Source organism: Paralichthys olivaceus, chromosome 18, assembly GCF_024713975.1.
Source record: "Paralichthys olivaceus isolate ysfri-2021 chromosome 18, ASM2471397v2, whole genome shotgun sequence".
NCBI classification, from domain to species: domain Eukaryota; kingdom Metazoa; phylum Chordata; class Actinopteri; order Pleuronectiformes; family Paralichthyidae; genus Paralichthys; species Paralichthys olivaceus.
Window position 1 is genome coordinate 1817584 of NC_091110.1, and position 24728 is coordinate 1842311.

At 41.4% G+C, this 24728-nt stretch overlaps 3 protein-coding genes across 4 annotated transcripts in view; 2 read left to right on the forward strand and 1 right to left on the reverse strand.

Moving 5' to 3' along the window:
* megf10 (multiple EGF-like-domains 10) overlaps nt 1–506 on the reverse strand; it is a 47883-nt gene extending 47377 nt beyond the window's left edge. The window contains exon 1 of the mRNA XM_020081808.2: nt 280–506. The gene's annotated coding sequence lies outside the window, so the exon portion shown is untranslated. The remainder of the gene's footprint in view (nt 1–279) is intronic.
* A 5597-nt stretch (nt 507–6103) lies between these two features.
* chsy3 (chondroitin sulfate synthase 3) lies at nt 6104–12858 on the forward strand. Its single transcript, XM_020081652.2, has 3 exons — nt 6104–6824; nt 8278–8561; nt 9757–12858. Exons 1-3 carry the CDS (start codon nt 6251–6253, stop codon nt 11326–11328), a joined length of 2430 nt encoding a protein of 809 aa, XP_019937211.1. The 5' UTR covers nt 6104–6250; the 3' UTR covers nt 11329–12858.
* Nucleotides 12859–14670: 1812 nt separating this feature from the next.
* Nucleotides 14671–24661, forward strand: sptlc1 (serine palmitoyltransferase, long chain base subunit 1). 2 transcript variants are annotated; one of them, XM_020082625.2, is made up of 15 exons: nt 14671–14814; nt 15666–15773; nt 15855–15949; nt 17223–17316; nt 17451–17523; nt 18063–18195; nt 18361–18490; nt 18905–18994; nt 19874–19981; nt 20113–20208; nt 20679–20775; nt 20965–21019; nt 22064–22181; nt 22529–22602; nt 23723–24661. In XM_020082625.2, the coding sequence occupies exons 1-15, from the start codon at nt 14761–14763 to the stop codon at nt 23814–23816; spliced, it is 1419 nt and encodes a 472-aa protein (XP_019938184.1). In that variant the 5' UTR covers nt 14671–14760; the 3' UTR covers nt 23817–24661. The 2 variants fall into 2 exon arrangements, with proteins under 2 accessions (XP_019938184.1, XP_069369563.1); XM_069513462.1 differs by having other exon boundaries at nt 14746–14814; nt 15855–16610; nt 16716–17316.
* Nucleotides 24662–24728: the final 67 nt, after the last annotated feature.

The following is a 24728-nucleotide window of genomic DNA, read 5'->3' on the forward strand; positions in this document are numbered from 1 at the left end:
CCGTTTAGGTTTGGGTTATGATTAGGATTAGGCAAGTGGTAGAAGAAGTCTCCGTGAAATGATTGTGAATCAGTGTTATGTCCTCTGAAGTCATGGACACTGTGTGTGTGTAATTTGATTTGATGCCTGTCATGTACAGAAATGTACAGGTACATGCACATACGCAGTCCAACATGAATATCTTAGATTTCGAATAGAACACCCTGAGGTCAGCAGCTGTACCTCCACTCACTGAGGCTGAGAAGTGTGTGATGAGCTTCGTTTCACTGAGACTCTTACCTTGTGTGTGAGAGCAGCGGAGGGTCCCTGCTGCAGAGATGTTGCTGATATGTCCAACAGCTGGTAAACAGAAACAAAGCCGAGCTCATCCACTTCACAGGTCGTGTCGGTGTTCAGTCTCCAGCAGCGACTCGTCCTCACACTGACAAACTTTCCCCATCCTCAAAACACTGCCCGGCGGCTGCTCACGTCACCAGCCCCTCCGCCAATGGCCGCTTCTCTTTTCTCCTCCGGTGACTGGATCTGTCGGAGTGAGCTCCTGATCTCATCTTTTAGATGTGCTCTCCAAATCTCCGTCACACTTTCAGTCCGCACACAAGTCAACACAGGAAATCAGTGGGGTTTTATCATTTGTATTATTTAGAATTTTAAATAGCAGCTGCTACAGAGACATGTTCATAACAATATTATCATAATACATTATTATCATTAGGTTTTTTTTACTGTGTTTTGTACAAAGGGTTGCTTTATTTATTCTGTGCCTAGTGTATGTAACAGAGTGGAAAAGCAATAACAGTCATCACTATATGTATTATATATTGTTATGATCATAACTATAAATGTTATGTATAGTTATTGATTTTGCTTTGTTTCAAGGAGCAGAATCTCTATTTTCCTGATTGAATTAAACCCTTCATTGATGCAACACCGTCCCAGATGAAGTAAGAACTTTGGATTTTACTTTGTGCCTGATCTTCTTAATCACTTTTAACATTTCAGTTTAAATAAGGGACTTTTTTGAGCTATCTATCTATTTATAAAGACTTATTGGTTGTAACCAATGGTAAAATGATTTGCCAATTGTGTAAAGATCAACCATAAGCCATCAGTGAGAACATGTTTGGGGTTGCCAGGTTAAGATAAAACCAAGCCAACACATTTGTGGCATCAAATGCTATGACAATAATAATAATCAGCTCTAATGTTTTAATAAGAACTGTATTCAGATGCCCTGTGGGCTTTTCCTCTCTGATTCCACACCATATTGACAACATTTGACCTTGGATTAAGTACAAAAATACACTGACACCAACTGAAATGGTCAGATTCCCTCTGCAGTAGTTTTAAGGTATTTTGCACATATGTACCTTTGAAAATGCAACCATGTTGAATTCAGCCTGATGAAAGAGCAGAAAGAAGCAGCTCCTCCTGGAGCTTTGATGCTGCTGCCATCTGCTGGTCTATCAACTCCCCACTTCTTATCATCACACATTCTACACAATCGCAATAATCCAACGATATGGAAATAAGAATCACCTCCTGTACCAATATCAAAATCGAATTTATAGAACCATGGGACATGTATTGTCTTGCTAATTTCTCTCTGTGCTCTGTCATGCATGTTCATTCTTGCTCATTGCTCTTGCCGCCTCCAGGGGTCAGGAGTGTGAAGACTACCCCGCATGCCCGATGGCCAGACTGTTACCACTTGAGTCAGAACACTCTGCCAGGCTCTGTGGTCATCCACTGCAAACCTACCAGGAAGGAAACAGCCAGGGTGTCGAGATGGAATCTAAACTCAAGAGTCCCTTTAATATTCTACTGCACGTTATAATGTAAACATTACCCAAACATGAAATCACCATATTCCAGATTTCATATGTTAAATTTCATTATCTATCGATTAATTCATGACTTCTATGTATGCTTTTAAACTGTATAACTCTAAAAATGTTATACTACAAGTGTTGGGTCCTGTCTGAACTCCTCTCCCCCAAACCCCAAAATATTATTTTATTCATAAACCTTTAGATGGCACTGTAATAACAGATTCAAAGTGTTGTGTGTTACAGTTAACCTAAAGATGCGACCCCAACCAGTTTAAAAAAGGAATATTTTGAAACAGACAAACATACAAATACAAACATGAAACTGGAAAAATGTTTCTATATGTAATATTTTAGGTTTGTTTACAGTCTGAAATTGTGTGTATTTAATTATATTGTTGATTGATACTTTTGTTGGTTATTGTCCATTTGAATTATGAAAACCAATAAATATAATCTAAAAAAAAGGAACTGGCTGAATGAGGGTGTGTCACATTTCCTATATGGTCACAGCTATGGTCTAAGTAGTAGTAGCAGACATTTTATAATATTTATGAACATTTATGGCGATATCTACCATCTGTTATATATGTTGAAATATAAGAGGATTGATTTAATTTCAACAATTAAAGGTTCAGAGTGTTGAATTTAGTGACATCTAGTGGTGAAGTTGCATGTTACAGCTGAATACCCCACCACCTCACCCTCCCCTTCCAAACATGAAGGAGAACCTGTGGTAGTCTTCAGTTGTCATAAAAACTCAAAAGGTGTTTAGTTTGTCAAGTTTGGGCTACTGTAAAAAACATGACAGCCTCCGTAGAGAGGACCTCTGATGTCAATATAAAGTATGTAAATATGAAGGCCCATTCAATGGTAAAGAAATTAACAAGTCATACAATTGAGATGAAAAACACTAGTTAAAACATCACTAAGATTATTTTATATTACATTTCTGCCAATAGATCCCTGTCACTGTTCTCTGATCGCTGAGGTGTGCTGACTGGACTAATGACAATATTATTTCTTTATTGAATCTCTATATATCTGCTCTGTCTTGAGTTTAACATGAACATAAACATTTGAACCATCAGGAATAAACAATAGACGGATGTGATTATGGCCAGCATGCCATCAGCATGCATGTGGAAGAACCTGCATTTCAAAGAAAATATCAAGAAACCGAAACATATTGTAAGGTGCAGTCAGTACGTCTCAAGTATGTAGCTCCTGAAGAACCAAAAGATGATTTTTTTTTCTTTATCTTGTGCACACAGAGTTATCTGCGTAGTAAAGACATGAGTGGTGGATGCACAAGTTGCGTTTACAGTTTTTAAGAGTTTTTATTTATTTATCAAGTATTATGATTGAAACATAGTCCCTCTGTTGGCTGAGCCTGTTGTCCTTCAGTATGCAGCAAATGATTCCTGACAATCCTGTGTCTCTGTGCAAGAGCGCCAAGAATTTTATTGTATGACATTCCCAGGTGACAATAAAACTTTGCTAACTTGATTGAGTTTTCTCCAGGTGGTACAAATCTGATTAAGACAAACATCTTAAAATAAATATATGAAAATAACTTGTGCGCACACGAGAATAAGAAATGTATTTCTTAACAGTGGGTTTTAGTCAAATCTGCTGGTCTAAAGTTTACATAACACTGTTTGGAAAGGAGAACACAGGCGAATACCAGGTTATTCATTTACACTATTCCATTAATGGAAAGATCAAGTTTCTTAATATATGTAGGCAATATAGGAGATATTGTTTTAATGGGATAGAAGCTATGTTTGCAAAATAGGCAATCAAATCCCTTTGGCTTTTATTTGGACTTTTTAAGAGCATCCACAGTGAACGGTAAGAGACATTTCTTGGTCCTTTACAATTGAAACTGACTATTTTTGATCCTGGTGTAGAATTTTCCAGGAAATAAAAAATTCTGCAAAGTTGTTTTCTAACTCTGGGAAGCAACCTTTGAAGGATACTGAGAAAGTACAGGCAATGTTGATATTGGCTTTTACACAAGTATGTACGTAGGTAAGGAGGAACCAACCCTAGGAGAACCCAGCCAATTCAAAAGTCTGCAGGCATACAGAAATGGCAATTTAGCAGCAGCATACAATACACAGTGATGATTTTTCCACAGCCAGAAATTAAATGCAAAGCACAAATATACCACCTTCTTTCATCATTGGTCAGGTGCATTCACAAAGAGCAGATCACTGTAATCCAGTAATGGCAAAAAAGATGAAGTTTGTCTTTGCCTGTATAGAGAAACTGAGGTAAATTTAATATAGTTAAACAGCAAAAGTAACAGCTAAAATGGTTGTACATAACATGCAGGACATTTGCACATGGTATAGAAGGAATGGTGATACAATTACTGTAAATACGGCAGGTAGAGGACAAATTATCAGTCAATCAAATCTTATTTGAATAGCCCATATTCACAAATTCCAACTTGTCTCATAGGGCTTAACAAGGTGTGACATCCTCTGCCTTTAACCCTCAACAAATATACATAGAAGCCTCAGAGAGAGCCACATGTGAGGGATCCCTCTCCCTGTACAAACAGAAGTGCAATAAATGTTGTGTATAGCTGAACACATCATTATGTTACAATAAGCAGACGGTGTGAGATGATTGTTCTCACTGGACAACTGGACTGGAAACAGCTTTAAAATAAATGGACAGTGAGGAAGAATTCAAATTGAGGGTGGCAGTGATGCAACTTTGTGAATGTAACCTGCGGTTAACACCCAAAGAAGAGGACGCACATGATGAAGATGTTCCCACAAGTGTCCTTGGGCAATATACTGAACCCCAAATTGCCCCTGACAGATGGGCCTTCCCATAGAAAAAGTGCTGCCCATATAAATGCACTGTGTGGATGTGTTTGAATGGTTGAATGGCAAAAAACTGTACTGTAAAGCACTTTGAATGGTCATCAAGACTAAGGGATAGGTGAATATTAAAAAAGTGATGTTACATCAGATGTGTTGCAGAAGTGGACCTCCACAGGCATCGTTGCAGCTGAACTGAATAGTTCCATGAGTCAGTACGAAGCTCAAAGCTTGGAAACCACGAACACCCCCTGAATTGACGACTAGAAAGCCTACAACTCAAAGCACTTGACTGTACAAGACCAACAGTGTACTGATAACCTTAATTAAGAACATAATGTTGAACTCACACAAATGGTAAATGGACTGTATTTACATAATGCTTTCCAGTATTATTGATCACTCACAGCATTTTACAGTACAAGTCCCCCCCCCCCCACACACGCACATTCATATCGTTTATTCTATTACAGTTTCGGTAACTTGCACAAGAATGCAGCCTGGGGGAGTCAGGGACTTGAACCATTAACCTCCTGGTTAGAGGACGACCTTCTCTACCTCTGGAGCAGTGCAGCATTCCAAGGTGATGCACTGCTCCACAAACACATTCAGAACAGTTACAAGTACCTGGGTATCCCACAGGTGAATGAGCTCCATGATGAGGACGCACGGAGATCGGATACAGACAGTGCCAGCTCAGTGATAAGAAAAAGAGACAAGCCATCAATATGTACTAAGAGCAGTCTTCAGATATCCAGCTGGCCACGGGAGGAGATATGTGCCACGGATATCAGACACAAAATGTCCTTAAAATGCATGGAGGGTTCCACCCAAAGTCTAGCACTTAGACAATGAACGAGCAAAGAAGAGATGGAGGGTGAGGACTAGTTAGTCTATTCTGTGCTTGTGTGGCTGAAAGTGATACAGGCTCAGACTTGGACAGCGTGTTAGGGACACTGAGGACATGGCCGATGTGTGCACATCAAGTTAAGTGAAAGTCATAGACAGCTGTTAAACAACTGGACTAACAGTTTTGTCCAACTGTGATCAGATGATCTCTGTGTGGAGGCTAGAAATGTTTACATGACTTCAAATCCTCCTCTCCAAAGAGAGGTGTTAGTGAGATGTAGGCAGGAAACAGAAAAGAGGAGACATACAGAACAGGACTCTTCACAAGTGGTCGGGGTGATGTATTGGTAACTGGAGCAGAGACAGGACATGAAACAGGAGGAAATAGGAGAAGTAAGTAGGAGAGGAGGACGCTTGATGCGACAGGAGAATGTGGCACTGGACTGGAGGCGGGACATGTGGAGGCTGTCAGTCTGGAAGTTGGCTGTAAGTCAGCGTCGTGCACCGGGGGAAGGACTGTCTCAGATAGGATATGATGACACTTTAGAGCGGACACTGGGTCCGCTCAGCCCCGTGCGTTATGCCCCCAGAGCTGGGAAGCGTCTCCACGTCAGGTAGGACACCCGGGCCTCGCTAGAGCTCCGCGGAGCCGTACACGTCAGCAGCTCCGGACAGCGGCAGCATTCATGTGTTCACAGGCACCGCAGAGCTCAGCTCTCCGCAGGGGAAACAGACATGGCTCTGAAACCGAGGAGGCCGTGGACCACCGTGATTTTTGGCGTTTTTCTGGGATTCACCGCGTCCTCGTGGCTCATCGTCCCCCAGGTGCTGGAGAGCAAAAGGAAAAAGTCTCCCGCGTGTTACTACAGAGACTCCTCCATCGGTAACGGTCCCGACATCCTCGGTAACACCGCGGCTAGCAAAGCCCGGGACAGCCCGCAGCTAAGTCCGGGGGAGGACTTCGTTTTGAGTCGGGGAAACAGTAGCGGGGACACGGGGAGAGCCGTCAGCAGACCGAGGCGGTTCCTCTACGTCGGTGTGATGACAGCCAAGAAATATCTGGGCTCCCGCGCCGTCGCCGCGTACCGGACCTGGACGAGGTCCGTACCCGGGACGGTGGAGTTCTTCTCCAGCACCGGCTCCGGGACGATCCACCTGCCCGCCCCCGTCCCCGTGGTTTCTCTGGCCGGTGTGGACGACTCGTACCCGCCACAGAAGAAGTCATTCATGATGCTCAAGTACATCCACGACCATTACCTGGATAAATACGAGTGGTTCATGCGAGCGGATGATGATGTTTATATAAGAGGTGACTATTCTGAGAACTGAGCTATTCTTACCAATAAGATGAGATAAGATCAGATACAACTTTATGAACACCGAAGGGAATTCTTGTGCCAGCTTGATAACAGTAAACTCAAATATATCGTAGAATAGATCACAGTGAAACAGAGAAGTCAAAGATATACAGATACAAGTAAAAGGTGTTTTGTAAAATGACCATATATATTTAAATATCACACATGATATTGAATTCATGTACAGATTAAGAAAAACTGTAATATTACACACATTGCACACGAGTGGTAATACTGGCACATGAAAAAGAAAAGGCAGCATCATTTGCACATATTGTGGATGTTGTTGGAACACAATGTTTCTCTCTGTGTGTGTGTGTGTGTGTGTGTGTGTGTGTGTGTGTGTGTGTGTGTATGTGCATGGTGGGCTTCTCTAATGTATGGATGTACGGTTTGAAGAGTTATATTTATTTATAATGGGATATTATGTCGTTATAGTCTAAAATAAATAAACGTATGCAGATCATGTGAAATAAAGGGTTCTTATTTTATTGACGCCAAGCTGAACCCAGATCTCAACATTATTTAACTCATCTTAGATTTCTAATCTTAGCTAATCTTAAATAACGATGACCTGACCCTGACCTTAAAAGCAGGGTGGATGTAACAGGTATCAGGTGACTCCCTCCTTTACCCTCCCTCCTTCCTATGGGTCAAATCTTTAGGGACATGGTAAAGGAGGTCCCTGTGGCAAAATGTCCAGGATGTTTATCCCTAAATGTGTTCAAGCAAATTACCACAAACACAGGGTCAGTGCTCATGCATTAATCCAGTCGTACCTAAAAGACCTTTGTGACAACTGTCCATTCCATCTCAGACTCCTTCAACTGCGGTTTTACTGATATAGGCTTCTCACCGTACACACAGGGAGGAATTATTATTACCAATATTTGAAGTGGAGTTAAATTCAGTTTTACCACATAAACATTTACTTTCCAACCTGTGTGATTGTCTGACTGCTGGATTTCTTAGCCTGTCACACTTTGTTGAAGTGATGTTCCCTGATCTCTGTAGTTAGTGAGGGCATTGCATAGAATAGAATGAAGACAGAATTCAGGTAAGACCATCGAGAAAGTCCATCTTATTCTTACTGCTACTAAGATGGATGAATTATTCAAAGAAACATGAGCTGTGTGTTTGGAAGGAAACCCCTAGTGGCTCTACTACACATGTTCATGTGTGAAAACATTTTCTGCATATCATGTATATTCATTTGAGCAGGACATTTGCATGCGCATGGCTCAATAAATAAATCCATGTTTGTAGGATAAGATGATTTTGTTAGTTTTAACTAGTTTTATTTTGTAGAAAGATGTGCTCATACTGGGCAAAGTAATATAAGAATATCCAGCCCAGGATGACTGTTTTGTAAAAAAGCCCATTTTACTTTGTCTCTCTTTCCAGGTGAGAAGCTGGAGCTGTTCCTGCGCTCACTGAACAGCAGCAAGCCCCTTTACCTCGGCCAGACGGGCCTCGGCATGGCTGAGGAGTTGGGCAAGTTGGCCCTAGAGCCCGGAGAGAACTTCTGCATGGGAGGCCCTGGGATGATCTTCAGTCGAGAGGTGCTGCGCAGGATGGTCCCTCACATCAGTACCTGTCTGAGGGAGATGTATACCACCCATGAGGATGTGGAAGTAGGCCGCTGTGTGCGTCGCTTTGGAGGGACACAGTGTGTGTGGTCGTATGAGGTATGGATTGAACCAGTCTTCTTTCTGTTTCAAGCACTTTGTACTGGGGCGGCAACACATTTTTCTTAAGTCTACTTAAGGGAACTCCCAAAGAAAAAAACTCTCAGAGATGTTAGTATCCAAAATCGAACACAGTGTAGGGCATGTATACTGGATGACATGCTGTGTATGTGTTTTAAAGTGCAGAAAATAAAACAACAGAACTGACTGACCTTTTGACACCTCACTTGTAATTGTAATGGAGAGAGATACTTTGTGGCTGTATTTTACTGGTGTTAATGACTATATATGGCACATTTTTTACATCTCCTAAAAAGTAAAACAAGAGCATTTGTGCACCTGCTTCACATTTGTGCCTGGAGGGAAAGTGACAGAAACAGGAAAAAAAAAGTTTTGCTCTATTTGTATGTGTCCTTAGATTTTTCAGTTGTGAGTGTGTGTGTCACTGTCTATAGAACGGCAATGGTCAAACAACTGTGTCCATTCAGCTTGGAAAATCGTAGACTGAATACAAGTTGTCTGATCTTTGGTACATTGGACATTGTACAGTTTACTTCAGTATTACATATTTAGGGTTTTGGGTTTGACTTAGGTCACTTTGTAACCCAAAGAACGATCTCTGAAAATACCTGAATATTGGTTTAAATTATTAGTGACAAACTTGTCTCATGCACACTGGCTATAGAACAGCAACCGTTGGTCTCTATACATTGTGATGGAGCTGAAATGTTACGTTAAGAGGGATAATGGTGACATCACTAAAGTCCAGCAGGACGCATTTTATCCCATCAGAACAAGATTCTCTGAACCATTGTCTGTGAAGATCAAACCGAAAAACAACAGACTGAAAATGAAAAAAATAGGTGTTTTAGAGAAAAAAACTGTGCACACAACTACTGTAAGTGATCAGTAGGTAATCCACAGTGCAATAAAACTGAGGAACACAATATTGTTTTTTTTTACTGGTCCATGTTTTTTTCACCTCAAGTCTGTAATTTTAATTTTGTTATAATCATATGCCTCATACAATCTGCACTCTTGCAACCATTTTGCCTGTATTTTGTGTATATAGACAATATTTTTCAGTGTATTGGTCAGATAATTTACTGTGTTGAGCTCAGTGTGCAGCTCATCTGCAATTTTTGACTTTGTGCCTGGAAATCACCTTAATATGGTGTTCAAACTCTTTTCACAGATGCAGCAGCTCTTCTATGAAAACTATGAACACAACAAGAAAGGTTTCATTGAAGAACTTCACAGTAGCAAGATCCGCAATGCCATTACACTTCACCCCAACAAAAAGCCAGCCTACCAGTACCGCCTGCACAGCTTCACACTGAGCCGTGAGATCTCCGAGCTTCGTTATCGCACCATCCTGCTCCACCGTGACGGTTTGATTATGAGTTACCTGAGTGATACTGAAGTGCTGTGGGAGGATCAACAACTGGGCTCGCCCCCTTCCTACATGCGCTATCAGCCCAATGAGAGAAATGATGTCATTGAGTGGGATTTCCTGACAGGACGCCACATTTATTCGGCTGTTGAGAACAAGATTGTGCGACAAAGCCTCGGGAACTTGCTTTGGACTGCACTAGAAGATATTATTCTGCAGGTCATGGAAATGATTAATAAGAATTCTAAAACACGTGGCCGTATAATTGACTTTAAAGAGATTCAGTATGGCTACTACAGGGTGGATCCAATGCATGGGGCTGAATACATCTTAGATTTACTGCTTCTGTACAAGAAACATAAGGGACGCAAAATCACAGTGCCTGTGAGGCGGCACGCTTACCTTCAGCAGCCCTTTAGTCGGCCCTTCTTTTCTGAAACTGAAGAGTTGGATGTGGTTGAACTTGTGGCTGCCATCAACTCCGAATCTCAATCCCTGTCCTTCCTGTCCAACTCCCTGAAGTTCTTATCGCCCTTCCAGTTCTATGAATCAACCAGGGAAATGTGGAAGCAAAGCCAGAGGAAGGTCAACATTGTCGTTCCATTGTCTGGTCGCTACGACACCTTTGTCTACTTCATGGAGAACTTTGAGAAAGTCTGTTTGATTACCAAACAAGATGTTAAGCTCTCTGTTGTCCTTGTGGACAGTGAGAGCAATCAGAACAGTGGAAAACATTTTCAGTTAATCAATGACTACTATAGGAAGTATCCCACAGCTGACATCTCTGTAATCCCCATCCCAGGCAACTTTTCACGAGGCCTGGCTCTGGAGCTGGGCTCCTCAAAGCTTGATAACGACACATTGCTGTTCTTCTGCGATGTCGATCTTGTATTTAATGGCGATGCCTTGCAGCGCTGCAGAGACAACACCGTCCAAGGGAAACAGGTCTATTTCCCTGTTGTCTTTAGTCAGTACAACCCCAAGATAGTGTATGCTGAGAAGGCCCACAGGGAAAACCAATTTGTGCTCACCAAGAAAAGTGGTTTCTGGCGAGATTATGGCTTTGGAATCACATGTGTTTTCAAGAGTGATTTAATCAAAGCTGGAGGTTTCGACACCTCAATCCTCGGCTGGGGATTGGAAGATGTGGACTTGTTCACAAAAGTTATAAATTCTGGTTTAAAGGTGTTGCGCAGTCAAGACCCAGGAATATTCCACATTTATCATCCTGTCCACTGCAACACAAGTCTTGAGCAGAAGCAACACAAAATGTGCCTTGGGTCAAAAGCAAGTACGTTTGCATCGGCAATACAGTTAGCAGAGCTGTGGCTGGAGAAACATGTAGAAATAGGGTATAACAGAACCTCATCCTGACATTCAAGACCCAGTGGTCTCTCCATGTAAGTTTACCTCTCATCTGCTTGAATGCAGACAGCCATGGACTGTGTGTGTTGTAATGTCCAAACAGGTGGACCAAAAACTCGGCAGGACCCAAATCCAAATTGACCTGACAGAAGCTAGAACCTGTTTCAAATAGATCCAGATGTACAAGAGCAGAACCGAGAATGCTGCTGTAAATGAGTCAGACAACGGTGTCCATTCAGCTTGGAAAACCGCAGACTTAATACAAGTTGTCTGATCTTTGGTACATTGTACATTGTACAGTTTAATTCAGTATTACATATTTAAGGGTTTTGGGTTTGACTTAGGTTACTTTGTAAATGCAAAGCTATGTGGTTTGAAAAATGACAATGACCCAAAGAACTGTCACTGAAAATACCTGAATATTGGCTTAAAATTCAATATAACGACAAGAAATTAAATCAAATATTATGTGTATATATATATTTAGATTATTTATATATATATAAATAATCTAATCATTATTATGTTGATGGTTTTACACAAAGTGCTACTTACTTACTACTTGCGCTGCAGGTTTCAGCATACTGCTGAATCACCATCTGCAACTCAGCTAATCTACGAATTTAATACTCTGTTACTCTGCTAATCATGTGTGAAGCCATGTGGAATGTGGACGGCCGCTGTCCCCCGCATGCAGCAGCAGCAGCAGCAGCAGCAGCAGCATGTGTGTGTGTGTGTGTGTGTGTGTGTGTGTGTGTGTGTGTGTGTGTGTGTGTAAGAGAGAGATAATTGCATATTATTATATACATTTTTACATCGCCATAGTTATTATGATGTTTACATGTCTTCCTCAGGACCACACCTTATCAGTGCAGTACGGCCTGATGCCATACCCACATTCTTATCGGTAAAAGGAACAATCTGCTCAATGATAGTTGGATAAAAAATGGCAAAACTCCTTTGAATGAGAGTGGCTCGGGTTCTGTCACCAATTAATAAAGAACATTAACTAGATATTATTTGTGCAGTAGCCGTTTTTAGAGGTCTGGATTTCTGTTATCTAATTCTTAACATTTGTTACAAACATTTGTTTGGATACATTTGTGCAATTATACTGCTAAAGATTTTGCAATAATGTTATCAGAAAATTCACCCATAAAATACCAGATTAGCGTCACCTTTTATGTCAGTTTGTTTCAATGAAAAAGAAAGAGATGAAAACAAGGAATGACACAATGATCCACACCACTAGAATCTAAACTTGCAATTTTATATAAGTGGGTTACAATCACCAAAGACAAAGATCAACAATCTCATAATTACGAGATACTTATCTCACATTTATTGCATCCACCTATCATAACAATACATTTTCTCACAACAATGAGATACTAACTCATAATTACATTCTGAGGTTGTTTTTTCCTTTTTTGAATGACTTGAGGATTTGCAAAGAATATCAAGTTTAAAGATTTGTTTCCCAAAAATGCAATAACAACTGCTATATTATCTGATTAATATAATAAATGTTTAAAAAGATATTTTTGCCATTTTCGTTCTTTACAAAGAGTTGAATTGGTATAAGTGTTGTGTAAATCCTTGCATGCCTGGGAGAAAGACCATTTGAAACAACTCGGTAAGCTGACTAGTGGCCACTGGGACAGTGGGCTTTCCAGTCTCACCGATCAGAAACTTTGGTAAGCAGCCTAAGGTTGTTACCTGTTATAGTTATGTATAGAAGAGATGGTTGCATTTTAAATCTGTTTACAGTAAGCCTTGTCTTCTAAGTGTTATTTTGCGTGGCGCACAAAAGATCACTGACAGAAATATGAAGGATTATTTCAGGACATAGCACTCACTTCATCAGTGGACATACTTCTCACACTGTTCCTCTTGTTGATGTCTGGGTGTAATGCCATAAACAGCATGTGTTGTGTTTGTGTTAGCATTGTAATTCTGACAGTCTAAAATTAAAATAATGTGAAACTACAAATGGCCAAACACCCGACCAACCCCCTTCAGAAACAAAGGGAACTTGCATGAAAGTACAAGCTCACAAAATCCTCCATACTATTTAGCCTTCCTATAATTTTCTTTTTGCTATAATTGTTCTATATCACCTTTAACTGGCTGTATTTTATTTATTATTATTGCCAATTTCAAACTTCCTGTCCCCAAGAGGAAGTCACCATCTGGACCAGAGGACTAGCGCCCGGTGGCCCTGACGTCCCACGTGATGAAGGTGATGGAGCGGCTGGTCTTCACCCACATTAGACCACCTGTGAAATCCTTATTGGACCTGCTGCAGTTTGCATATCAGCCTAATGTGGGGGTGGATGACGCCATCATTTACCTGCTGCAACAAGCTCAGTCGCACCTGGATGAGGCTGGCTGCACTGTGAGAATCACTTTTTTAAAATTTCTCCAGTGCATTCAACACCATTCAGCCGCTGTTGCTGGGTGAGAAGCTGCAGGTGGTGGGGGTGGACATGCCCACCATCTCCTGGATTACTGACTACCTGACAGGCAGTCCACAGTTTGTGCGGCTGGGTCGTGGTCTGTCTGATGTGGTGGTCAGTGATGTAGGAGCCCTGCAGGGGACGGTGCTGCCCCACTTCCTGTTCACCTTATACACGGTTGGGTGTATAAGGGATGGGCGGGTGGAGGAGTACAGGGCAGTGGTGGCTGACTTTGTGGAGTGGGCCAATGAGAGTCACCTGTGTCTGAATGTGGCTAAGACCAAGGAGATGGTTGGTTCCTCGCTCTCTATGGCGTGCTTTTGTTTAAGAGCTGCCAATTTAACTTCTAGCGCGGCCTTCTCAGCGGCTGCGCGACTCAACGCAGAGGAGGTTGAGGACACCTTTGATCCACCATCGTCCGCTTTCCTTTCATGAATTGCAGAAACACTGTCTTCTGGGTTTATCTCAACGTCATCATCACCACTATTATCATCCTCATCTTTTTCGTGTTTAACTAGCCATGCATTCGCTTCCAACACCAACGATTTCTTTTAGGGTTGATACCACAATACATCCTCAGATTCGCATTCCTTCTCCGACAATACATGCTGATACTCCTTATGACTAGCTTCAAATTCACCGCACAAGTCTTCATATCCTGAAACATTTTCATCACTTGTTTTACATTTGGATCAGTCATCAATTCTTTGACAACGTTCGCGCTCAAAAAATCCTTCTAGTAACTTAAAGTCTGATCAAACTTGATTCAAAGACAATCCATAATTCGAACAAAAAATACTATCTAACCAAATTCATCAAATCTTCGGCTCCTATAGCTTTTTGTCCAAGTATACGTTTAACCTTTTAAAGTACAAAGGCCTACCTCAACTTATCTATTTTTATGGATGGACGCTCGGATGTCCTGGTTTTCTTGTCTAGAACGTGAACGCAGCAGGACTGACGCTGCACAGGAGAGCTGAACATGGCGTCCGGGCAACAGTGGGTGCTGGTGGAGCTGGTGCAGGCGTGTTATGAGGTACGTGTCTCCTCTGGCGTCCCCGGGTCGATTCCCGGCTTGTTCGCGGACACGTCGGTGCTTTCAGTTCAGTCCGAAGCTGTAAACGTTAAACTTGTCGGTACGGTGGCTTGGGGAACGTGTCGGACCGAGTGTCGCAGCCAATCAGCGGCGCCTGTTCGACTTGCTCGCGGCCACTCAACGGCCAGAAGTCATGAAACACGGAAGTTTGACTGAACCTCGCGGATCGTTCTTCCTCTCAAAAGCAGAAATGATTTGAAACCGATCCACTGCTTGAGTTCTGGCGTAGAAGCCAAGATAACAGAGTCCATGTCATGCTATTTATTTGTTTATGTCTTGAAACTGCTGTGTGGTCGTCCTGCTGTCCACGGAGACACAGGTGAGATCATATAGTGGGTCACAGGAACACGAATAAAACAAAACACAGATACTTGTTGTTTGGGGTGTTTTTTAAAAAAACAGTCCGGAATGAAATGTGAGTTTAGGTTGTGCAATCAAGGTGTGGCGTTACTTTGTAAATGCAGCCAAACATATGACAAAATACATAGGGAATTTGAAAGAAGCGGTTGTTTTTCAATCTAAAGTCCTGCGTTCGCTGTCTTGCGATTTGTTTTCTTCAGTTTGCGACTCATGGTTTTTATCCTGCTAAATCTACCAACATTCCAGAGGCGGAGACCCTCTGCTGCTCTGCTATTGGTCCAATAAGCTGTCAGTCACAATCGGGGCTGAACGTGGAAACGCTGTTAAACGTCACGTGATCGCAGGCGTTTTTCGGTGGATTTCCCCAAACACACTGAAACCCATGTTTGAAAATGTCTGACGCCGGTCTAACTGTTCCCTGTCGGCCTCAGGCTCCTGCTTATCACCTGATCCTGGAGGGGATTCTCATACTTTGGATCATCAGGCTTCTGTTCTCCAAGACCTACAAACTTCATGAGACGTATAAACTGACAGAGAAGGTAGAGTCAGCACAGTGAAAAACATAATGCAGTGGTTGTGTCTGTGTCCACAAACAGCTGTCATCTGGGTCCATGTTACAGGAAAAGGAGGACCTGATTGAGGAGTGGCAGCCAGAGCCCCTGGTTCCCCCTTTGTCCAAAGAGCAACCGTCCCTCAACTACGATGTTGTCACCGGGTAAAACCCACAGGACATCACTCTGCTTCACGTACTGCTTATAGACCCAGGGAAACCAACACCAGAGCTGTTTGAATCCTCATATTATTGATTGGTGTTTACAGTAGCCACTAGCATTGAATGTGCTCCATGCCCCCGTGGCAGAGTTGATAGTAACAAGCAGCTCAAAATAAGGTCTTGTTGTCAACCTGCTCAGACAGACAGTGTATGTGAACCGGTCTGAATTTCTAGTCAGGCCCAGGGAGTGATAAATTCCAGAAGGTTTTCAATTGGATGTAGCATTAGTTAACGGCCCTGAGTGTAGGACAAGTCGTCAACAGTTGTTTACAGGAAGAGAAAAGAAGTTTGATGTAAAATCTTAAGATTCTGGTTTTATATTTATAGGAGATAAATGTACACTTAACACAGGGGCACAGGATTAAACCTGGGAACATGCATTTTTCTTTTCATGGTGCTTTTAAGTTTTGGCTGAAACCAACTGTCCTCGTGGGCTAAATGTTCATTCAAGCTTTGTTCTTTATCATCACATTTGGTTTTGAACAGAATTCACTCCTGCAATTTGAGAGCAACACCAAACCTCACTATACAAATGATGACACTGAAAATATAGAATAGAAAGCAGAAGTTATCATTATTTATGGATTAATTTAATTAACGTGCTGCAGACATGTAGAGTTTGAATAATTGACTCAGTACACACATTATTTAGCTTCAAAGAAGAGCTGAAACTACTTGATACACACTACACGTCAGACAGTGGCAGAAGGTGGATTTTAACAACCTGCACTCAAAAGCATTAGTGTGAGTGGTGGTGGTATAAGGGAGTTTTCCGCTTTTATTGTCAAATTTTGATCAGACTAGAGCCTGACTATTGACATTGCTGACAATTGGCTGGTTACAGTGGTTTACAAAAATATCAACATATATGTCAGCTGCTCAGTAACAGTAACTTCATGTCACGTTGTCAGTCAGACATCATGCCATGTCTTTGTCATCTTTGTTTTGGTTGAAAGTTAAGATCATCGTGCAATGAACCAATGGAACTGTGGCACTATAAATGAGCTTGTTTCATGTGTCAGCAATTCAAAGTGAATACCTCAGTGAAGTGAGTGGGTGTGGCTGCCTGAAAATGAGGACAAATGCACAACACTGTGGTGACAGTATGCACAACCCTGATACGGTGCCTATACGAAAACTAGATACTGCGTTGTGATCTGAACTCAATACTGTGAGTGTGTTCGCTGAAATGTTTACACACTGCTTTCCATTGCAGACCTCCCAGCCACAAAATCGTAATCAATGGAAAAGAGTGTGTTAACTTTGCATCATTTAACTTCCTGGGTCTCCTCGACAATGAGCGGGTTAAGGTTAGTACTTAGTCTAAGGATTTACTTCCTGTAGTATTACTCCTACTCCTTTATTATTTATTGTTTCAAGCGTGGTGGAAAAAAAATCTTTGTTTAACTGCTTTTTAAACTTTTCTTTCTCCTCCTCATGACAGCAAAAGGCCTTGGCCTCACTCAAGAAATATGGTGTGGGCACCTGTGGTCCAAGAGGCTTCTACGGAACCTTTGGTGAGTGAGAAAATATGATCTGCCTTTCATCTTCTGTTCACATCCTCTTGTCTGATTTGGGGATAATTCAACAGACTGTAGAGAACATGGAGGCTGTTAAGAATATGTTTGATACTCTGGCTCCAGTATCAGTCAAAAGGATGGAGCCTGGGAGATATATTGTTTAACTCCTGTTTGCAGTGGTTTCCCCACAGAGTCATCTGTAGTGCAGTGCTACAGTTTTACGGCACAAATGACTATTTTGTAATTTATAGCTCAAAATTTTCTCAAAACTGCTGGCACACTCTTCCTTTAATCCTCATTGAATTACATTTAGCTTTACCATACAAGAAGCCTCTGTATTCTGTCTGTGAGCTTCTGTAATGCCTGATAGTTCTCTGTATCAAAAATCTTACTAGGCCAGTGCCTTGAAATTGAACCTGCAAAGTCTTTAAAAAGTCATTGAATTTGATGTTGGAGTCGGTGTGGTTACTGGTATGTAAGCCTGAATATGTTCTCAGTAAATGCAAATTAACCACTTACCTGTTTTCCTCCTCAAGATGTTCACTTGGAGTTGGAGAGCCGTCTGGCCACATTCATGAAGACAGAAGAGGCCATCATCTATTCGTATGGCTTTGCAACCATTGCTAGTGCAATCCCTGCCTACTCCAAGAGGGGTGACATCATCTTCGTGTAAGCTCTGTCTCTGTATATCGTGTATCATGCGAAAAAGCCACAATGATTTTCTGTCAGCTGTAGTTGGTCAAAGGTTCAGTGCACACAGACACATCCACCATCTGCAGCCTGCTTTTGATTTGTGTTCCCTAGTTTTTATTTTGTCCTTGATTGTGTGTCCAGGGATGAATCAGCCTGCTTCTCCATCCAGAAGGGTCTTCAAGCGTCCCGCAGCTTTATCAAATACTTCAAACACAACGACATGGAGGATCTGGAGAGGCTGCTGAAGGAGCAGGAGCTGGAAGACCAGAAGGTTCGTACAGTGTTGTTTAGTTTTAGGCTACATCATGTTAAAAAAATCAGTTGGGGCTGCACTTCAGTCTGGACAGACAGAAACAAACAAAGACTTTTGGAAACAATCACATAGACGATTGATTGAGTCTTACCTGTCACAGCATACCTTGCCCTGATTCGTCATGCTCCCACCATGGGATCCCTGTTTCTGGAAGGACCTATAGACAGAGTTTATTTTTCTAATACACACTCAAAGATCTATTTTGTTTTTAAATGAAAACATTACTAATAATACTATTATTAGTGTGGTCATTGCCAGATGTCAGGTGTCACCATACGGCCTCAAGTGTTTGAACTACATGTATATTCCTGTTTTAATGACTTGTACTGTCGTCAAAGCTTCGTTCAATACCAGACTTTGTGTCTTCTGCAGAATCCTCGTAAAGCTCGAGTGACCCGGAAGTTCATTGTTGTGGAGGGGCTGTACATCAACACTGCGGACATCTGTCCTCTCCCCGAACTGGTAAATGGAAAACTGATCGACTTAACAGGCTGCTAATGATATACTATGATGAACCTTATCTCCTTGGTTCAATGCCTGGCCAGACTCAATAAATGCTGTCATGGGGCCTGTGGTGATAAAGATCCTCTTGCACATCAATGTCTTGTAAAAATCAGCACAAACAATATCACATAGTTCAACCTTAAATGGTCTTACTCAGGTGTAATAGGTTGATTCAACACAACAATAAGAGTTTGGCGTGAGGTGTTATGTTTTGTTCACACATTTCCCCGTTTGGAAAAGGTGAACATGGTTTATGATGCTGTGAACATGTAAAGAAGAGCCGACAGTGCTCCTTAGGACCATTTAACATTATGTAACTCTGTCAGACATCTAACTGAGAGCTCATCTGAAGGATCATCTGCCTGTAGCAGATACAAACAATGAGCTCAAGAGCAAGGAGCTAAAGTTGTTTACATGATGCTGACGTCATTCAGCAGTGTATATGTTTCACTCCTGTTACTTCAACACCGCGAAAGGTTTGAGACAACATATAAGCGGCTGTCCTTTCATTTCCCTTGCAACATGGTTATAAGTTGAATTAGTTTTATTGGGCCATGGTAGCTGTTGAACTCCTGCTGTGTAACTCTCAAACATGGGAGATGTGTCAAATGTGATGTGATATATGGCTGTCTTCAGACCTAGTATTAATATCTGTCCTGAGAGATCCCATCACAAGTGGTCAGTGCTAAGTTGGTCTGTTCACCCCAGATATTAAAATGCATCCTGAACGTGTCTCCTGGGACCACTTGAGATGGGATCACTCTGGACTGAGGTTAATACCAGGTCTGAACAGGATCTGAATGTCTCTGCTCTGGTGCCCGTTTGTGTGACTTCCAGGTGGAGCTGAAGTACAAGTACAAGGTGCGGATCTTTCTGGAAGAGAGCCTGTCTTTTGGTGTATTGGGAGAACATGGCAGAGGAGTAACAGAACACTTTGGGGTCAATGTAAGTGCACTCAGCTTCGAGGATATACTTTAGATTCACACTGTTAAAGGCTGAGCAGCTGATGAGCAGTAATGATCAACATTAAGAGCATATCTGAGTCACAACACTGAACCATCTCTGCTCCCCTGCAGATCGATGACATCGACTTGATCAGCGCTAACATGGAGAATGCTGTGGCCTCCATTGGAGGCTTCTGCTGCGGACGCTCCTTTGTCATTGACCACCAGGTAAAAACAACAACAGTTTTATTGATACCTGTTGAAAAAACGACGGAGGCATATAGCCGCACACATTGACTCTGCTTTATTCTGTTGGTTTTCTCTATAACAGTGTAGAGTCTCAACCTTACTATGTAAAGTGCCATGAGATAATGTTCGAATTTAAATGACATTATTCTATTGAGGTGAGTCAGTGAGTCATGTCTCCTGTGTCAGACAGTCAGTGTCCCCTGTAAGAAAGAACCCAGTACTGAAGTTTGGCATCATGTGTATCTGTTGCATTTTCATGTCATTAGTTGTAGTCCGCTGTGGATAATTATGTTGCAAACAGTCTTTGCCCTGATCCAAGAGGTATCAATGATTTGAAGAAGTGCGAACGGTTCAACAGAGAACAAGCCAGTGATTTCCTGCTGATTTAATGCTTCTCCTATTGTCGTCTGCTGTGACTGAGTCAGAAGTAAGATGTTTGGTTTTTTTAGCGTCTGTCAGGTCAGGGCTACTGTTTCTCTGCGTCCCTGCCTCCCATGCTGGCTGCTGCTGCCATCGAGGCCCTCAACATCATGGAGGAGGATCCAGGTACAAGCTCAGAAATACTTTTACTTCTGTGCACCTCTCTTTTATTAGGACATTTGTGTACCTCAGCTGTACAGAGAAGCGTGGTTGAGACGAGGTGCTATTTGAGAGAAGACTCATTTCTAAGTGCTAAAGTTGCTGATTAGAAGCAGTGCTGTTTTCACTCATTCACCTTCATCATCTCCTTTGCAGATATTTTTGCTGTCCTGAGGGAAAAGTGCAAACAGGTTTACAAGGCTTTACAGGGGTAAGTTCTTCTGCACTACATGACTTTCTTTCTCTGACTACAGTCTGTCCCTGTAAATCAAGACAGTGCTGAATGACAACATATGTCTCTATACAAATTACTCTATTAGTTTGTAGTTGCCTTTTGCAGGTTAAACTCAATCAAGGGGACTTCTGTAGGTGCTAAACAATTCAGTTATTTTCTAATTTACAAAAGGGAGAGAGGTTGCAACACTAAATGTGGTGTGTTTGTTGCTTAGGAATTAGTATTTTAAAGTAGTCCTGTTCAGAGGGAGTGACTTCATTAAATTTAAAGGTCTAGTTTGTACAATTTAGGTAAAGGGGATCTATAGGCAGAAATTTAATATAAAATAATCATATTGCTGTTTTCTCTAGTGTGTTTCATCTAAATTGCATGAATTGTTGTTTTCTTTACTCTAGAATGGGCTCTTTATATTTACATCAGGAGCAGGTCCTCTCTATGGAGGCTGCCATGTGTTTTTACAGTAGCCCAAACTGGACAAACTAAACTTTTGAGTCTTTATGACAACTGAAGGTTTCCACAGGTTCTTTTTCATGTTTGGAAGGGGAGGGTGAGGTGAGGGGGATTCAGGTGCAACATGCAACTTCACCACTAGATGTCAATAAATTCTACACTCTGAACCTTTAATTGGTGAAATTTACATGTTTTTATGCTGACATCAATACTCACATATTTCAACATATATTACATGTTCTGAATATTATAACACTACTACTACTACTACTACTACTACTACTTTGTCAACAATACAATTAAATATACACAGGAAGGGTGCGGTGAGGGGTATTCAGCTGCAACATGCAACTTCACCACTAGATTTAATTCAATTTCATTTATTTGTTTATTTGACAGGGACAACTGTCAATGAGCCAAAGTTAGCTTAACAGAGATGTTATCATATCTGAATATAGCTGTTGGTTCTGTGGGTTCATCAGGAATTCACCTAAAGATACACAGCGTTTTACGTTGAAATTTCTGTCAGTGTTGTGTGAGGATTTTTGCCTGTTTATCTTTGTATGACAGAACTCCAGGGTTGAAGTTAGTGGGAGTGCCATTTGCCCCGGCTCTTCACTTAAAGCTCGAGAAAAGTTCTGGCTCCAGAGACGCTGACATGCTGCTGCTCCGCTCCATTGTAGATTATGTAAGTCCTACACCTGTAAACACAAGACGATATTTAATGAAGACATTTCTCCCTGTCCCAAATTTCTGTTTTGTTCATATTATTCAAAACTGTTGAGGAGCTTCTCTTCAGCAGTATTGTAGCATCAAGATGACTCTTTTTTTAGATTTTAACAAAACAATTTCCGCCTTTACACATTTGTGTTTGTTTAAGGGCATAAATGAACACAGAAATATTTAGTATGCTTTCGAATTTTGCCTAATTTTTCTAAATTGTCCCACAGTTGTAGATCAAATTGTGGTATATAATTCAGTATTAAGACTATTTGTTGTAAGTGTTTTATTTAGTTTTTATGTTTTCTGTGTCAGTGTTTGGAAAGAGGTGTGGCCCTGACCATTGCACGCTACCTGGACAAAGAGGAGCGCTTCCTCCCCCCACCCAGGTAAAGCTCCACCTGCAGAACATGAATTCTAAATCCTTGCCAATATATACTGCACCTACTGTCCACTGAGTGTATGACCAGTATAATATAATGATTTAGTTGTAGTTAATGATAATAACTATTCACTAAGTCTTCATCAACAAACCTCACACGTAGACTCAAGCCAACAGGGAACTTAACAGACTATCAAGTTTCCATGTGTTCATCACAGCCTGATGTATCATGGGCCCTGTTCACTTCAGTCCTGAATGTGTCTCCTGTGACCATTTGCGAGCTGATTTCACTTTCCTGCTCTCTATGCAAATAATCATAATAATCATTTGTGTTCGTGAAGACCAAATTCTGTTTTTTTTTAACCCAGTCTTAAGTTTACCAACGTGTCAGGTGACAATTTGCTTGGGTCTGTGTGTGTTAAAAGAAAGGAGTCAGGAGTAGAGGAATGAATCACTGAGCTATGTGCTGCTGTGCTATGGAGAAAATGTATACCCATTTAAGAGAAATATCAATCATTATGTGGCGGGCCATGTTGATATTATGGCCACAAACAAATACGTTTGATTCATTATGAGAGTGTAGCAGTTCAGAGGCCGTCTGCTGTGTAGGCGATCCTTCATATGTGGCCCAGTACACATTTGCATTCACACATTGAAAAGAATGTGGCCACGTGTCTCAGACACCTCGGAATGCGGTCTGAGTGATCAGATCTGATTTCATGTGTGTTCACACATGAACTTTAAGTTGACCACTTGTGATGGGTCACTCAGGATGGTCAGTAGGGGGTCAGTGTGCCCACACACACTGTAGTTTGACTTAGCCCCACATTCACCATCCTGTATATGACAACAGTGTGTAAATGTGCCATTTCTTCCTGTTGTCAGATATGTTTGCTGAAAACTACAGTGTCTAGTTGTTCCAGGAAATCATGGATCATTTTTTTAAGACTTGTGTCTTTAGTAGGAATCCAATCATCTCAGAGCTGAGAGGGATACTCACTACTAATCTGTTAATGCAGAACATATTGTATTTATATGTTCATGTATTTATCTTACAGTGCACAGCATGTGTTAATGTCATTGGCATTGGCTTGTTGTGTCTGACTGTTTCCTATGTGCGTCCTCAGCATCAGAGTTGTGATCACCATTGAACAGACAGAGGACGACATCCAGAAGGCCGTGTCCTGTATCCAAGAGGCTGCTGTAACCATCCTGAAATGACAATGTAATGATTGTGACTGCTAAGAGACGCTGGAGCTTTACCAGGACTCCACTGGACTGGTATGACGTCACTGTGAGGAGGACACTCCTGACCAAACGGTCTCATTCATGTTTTGACTGGAAACATTGTCTCTTTGATTCTTTGCCTTTGTTCACGTTTCAACTACATGTACCACATGTGTGTATGTTGTTCTGAATGTATGCATGGGTCTTCTGGCAGCAGTTGTGTCTCAGTTATCACTCAACAGGATCTTCACTGACCAAATGATCTGTTGCTTTTTATGTACTGACCAAAGAGGAAACATTGCACTCATTATTTAACTCCACATGATGCAGTCTGTTAGGACATGAACTGTGCACAATGGTTGTCTTAATATGCCACTGGTTGTTTTATGTTTAACAGACATTTTTTACTACTGGAGTCTGTTTTGTTGGTTTTCTTTTCTTCTTTTTCTAATTGTATTTCCATCTAAGCTACTTTAATTGAAGGGAAGAGATGTGGTTTAAAATGAGTTGTTATTAAGACAGATTGGAAGAGGAACTGTGAAACTCTTGACATTAACGTCATTTCATTTTGTTCCAGAAATACTGGATTATATGTTTCCTATTGTGCCTAAAGCATCTTTTATTTGGCAGATTACATATGAGAACCAAACCAACCAGTTTCCTCACAAAACGAACTGTACTCACTTCTGACCGAATGCATATCAAATGTGTTTGAGAATGCAGTTGATGAACATTCTTTGCTTGGAAAAAAATGATAACATATCTTGGATAAAATGAATAACTACTCTGAAGGAAAACCACTCAGATGTCTGTTTATTAAATGTATTTGGCTGTGTGTACCATATGGCTGTGATTTCTCCACGTTTGCAGAGAACATCCTGGACAGGTCTCCAGGATGTACCACAC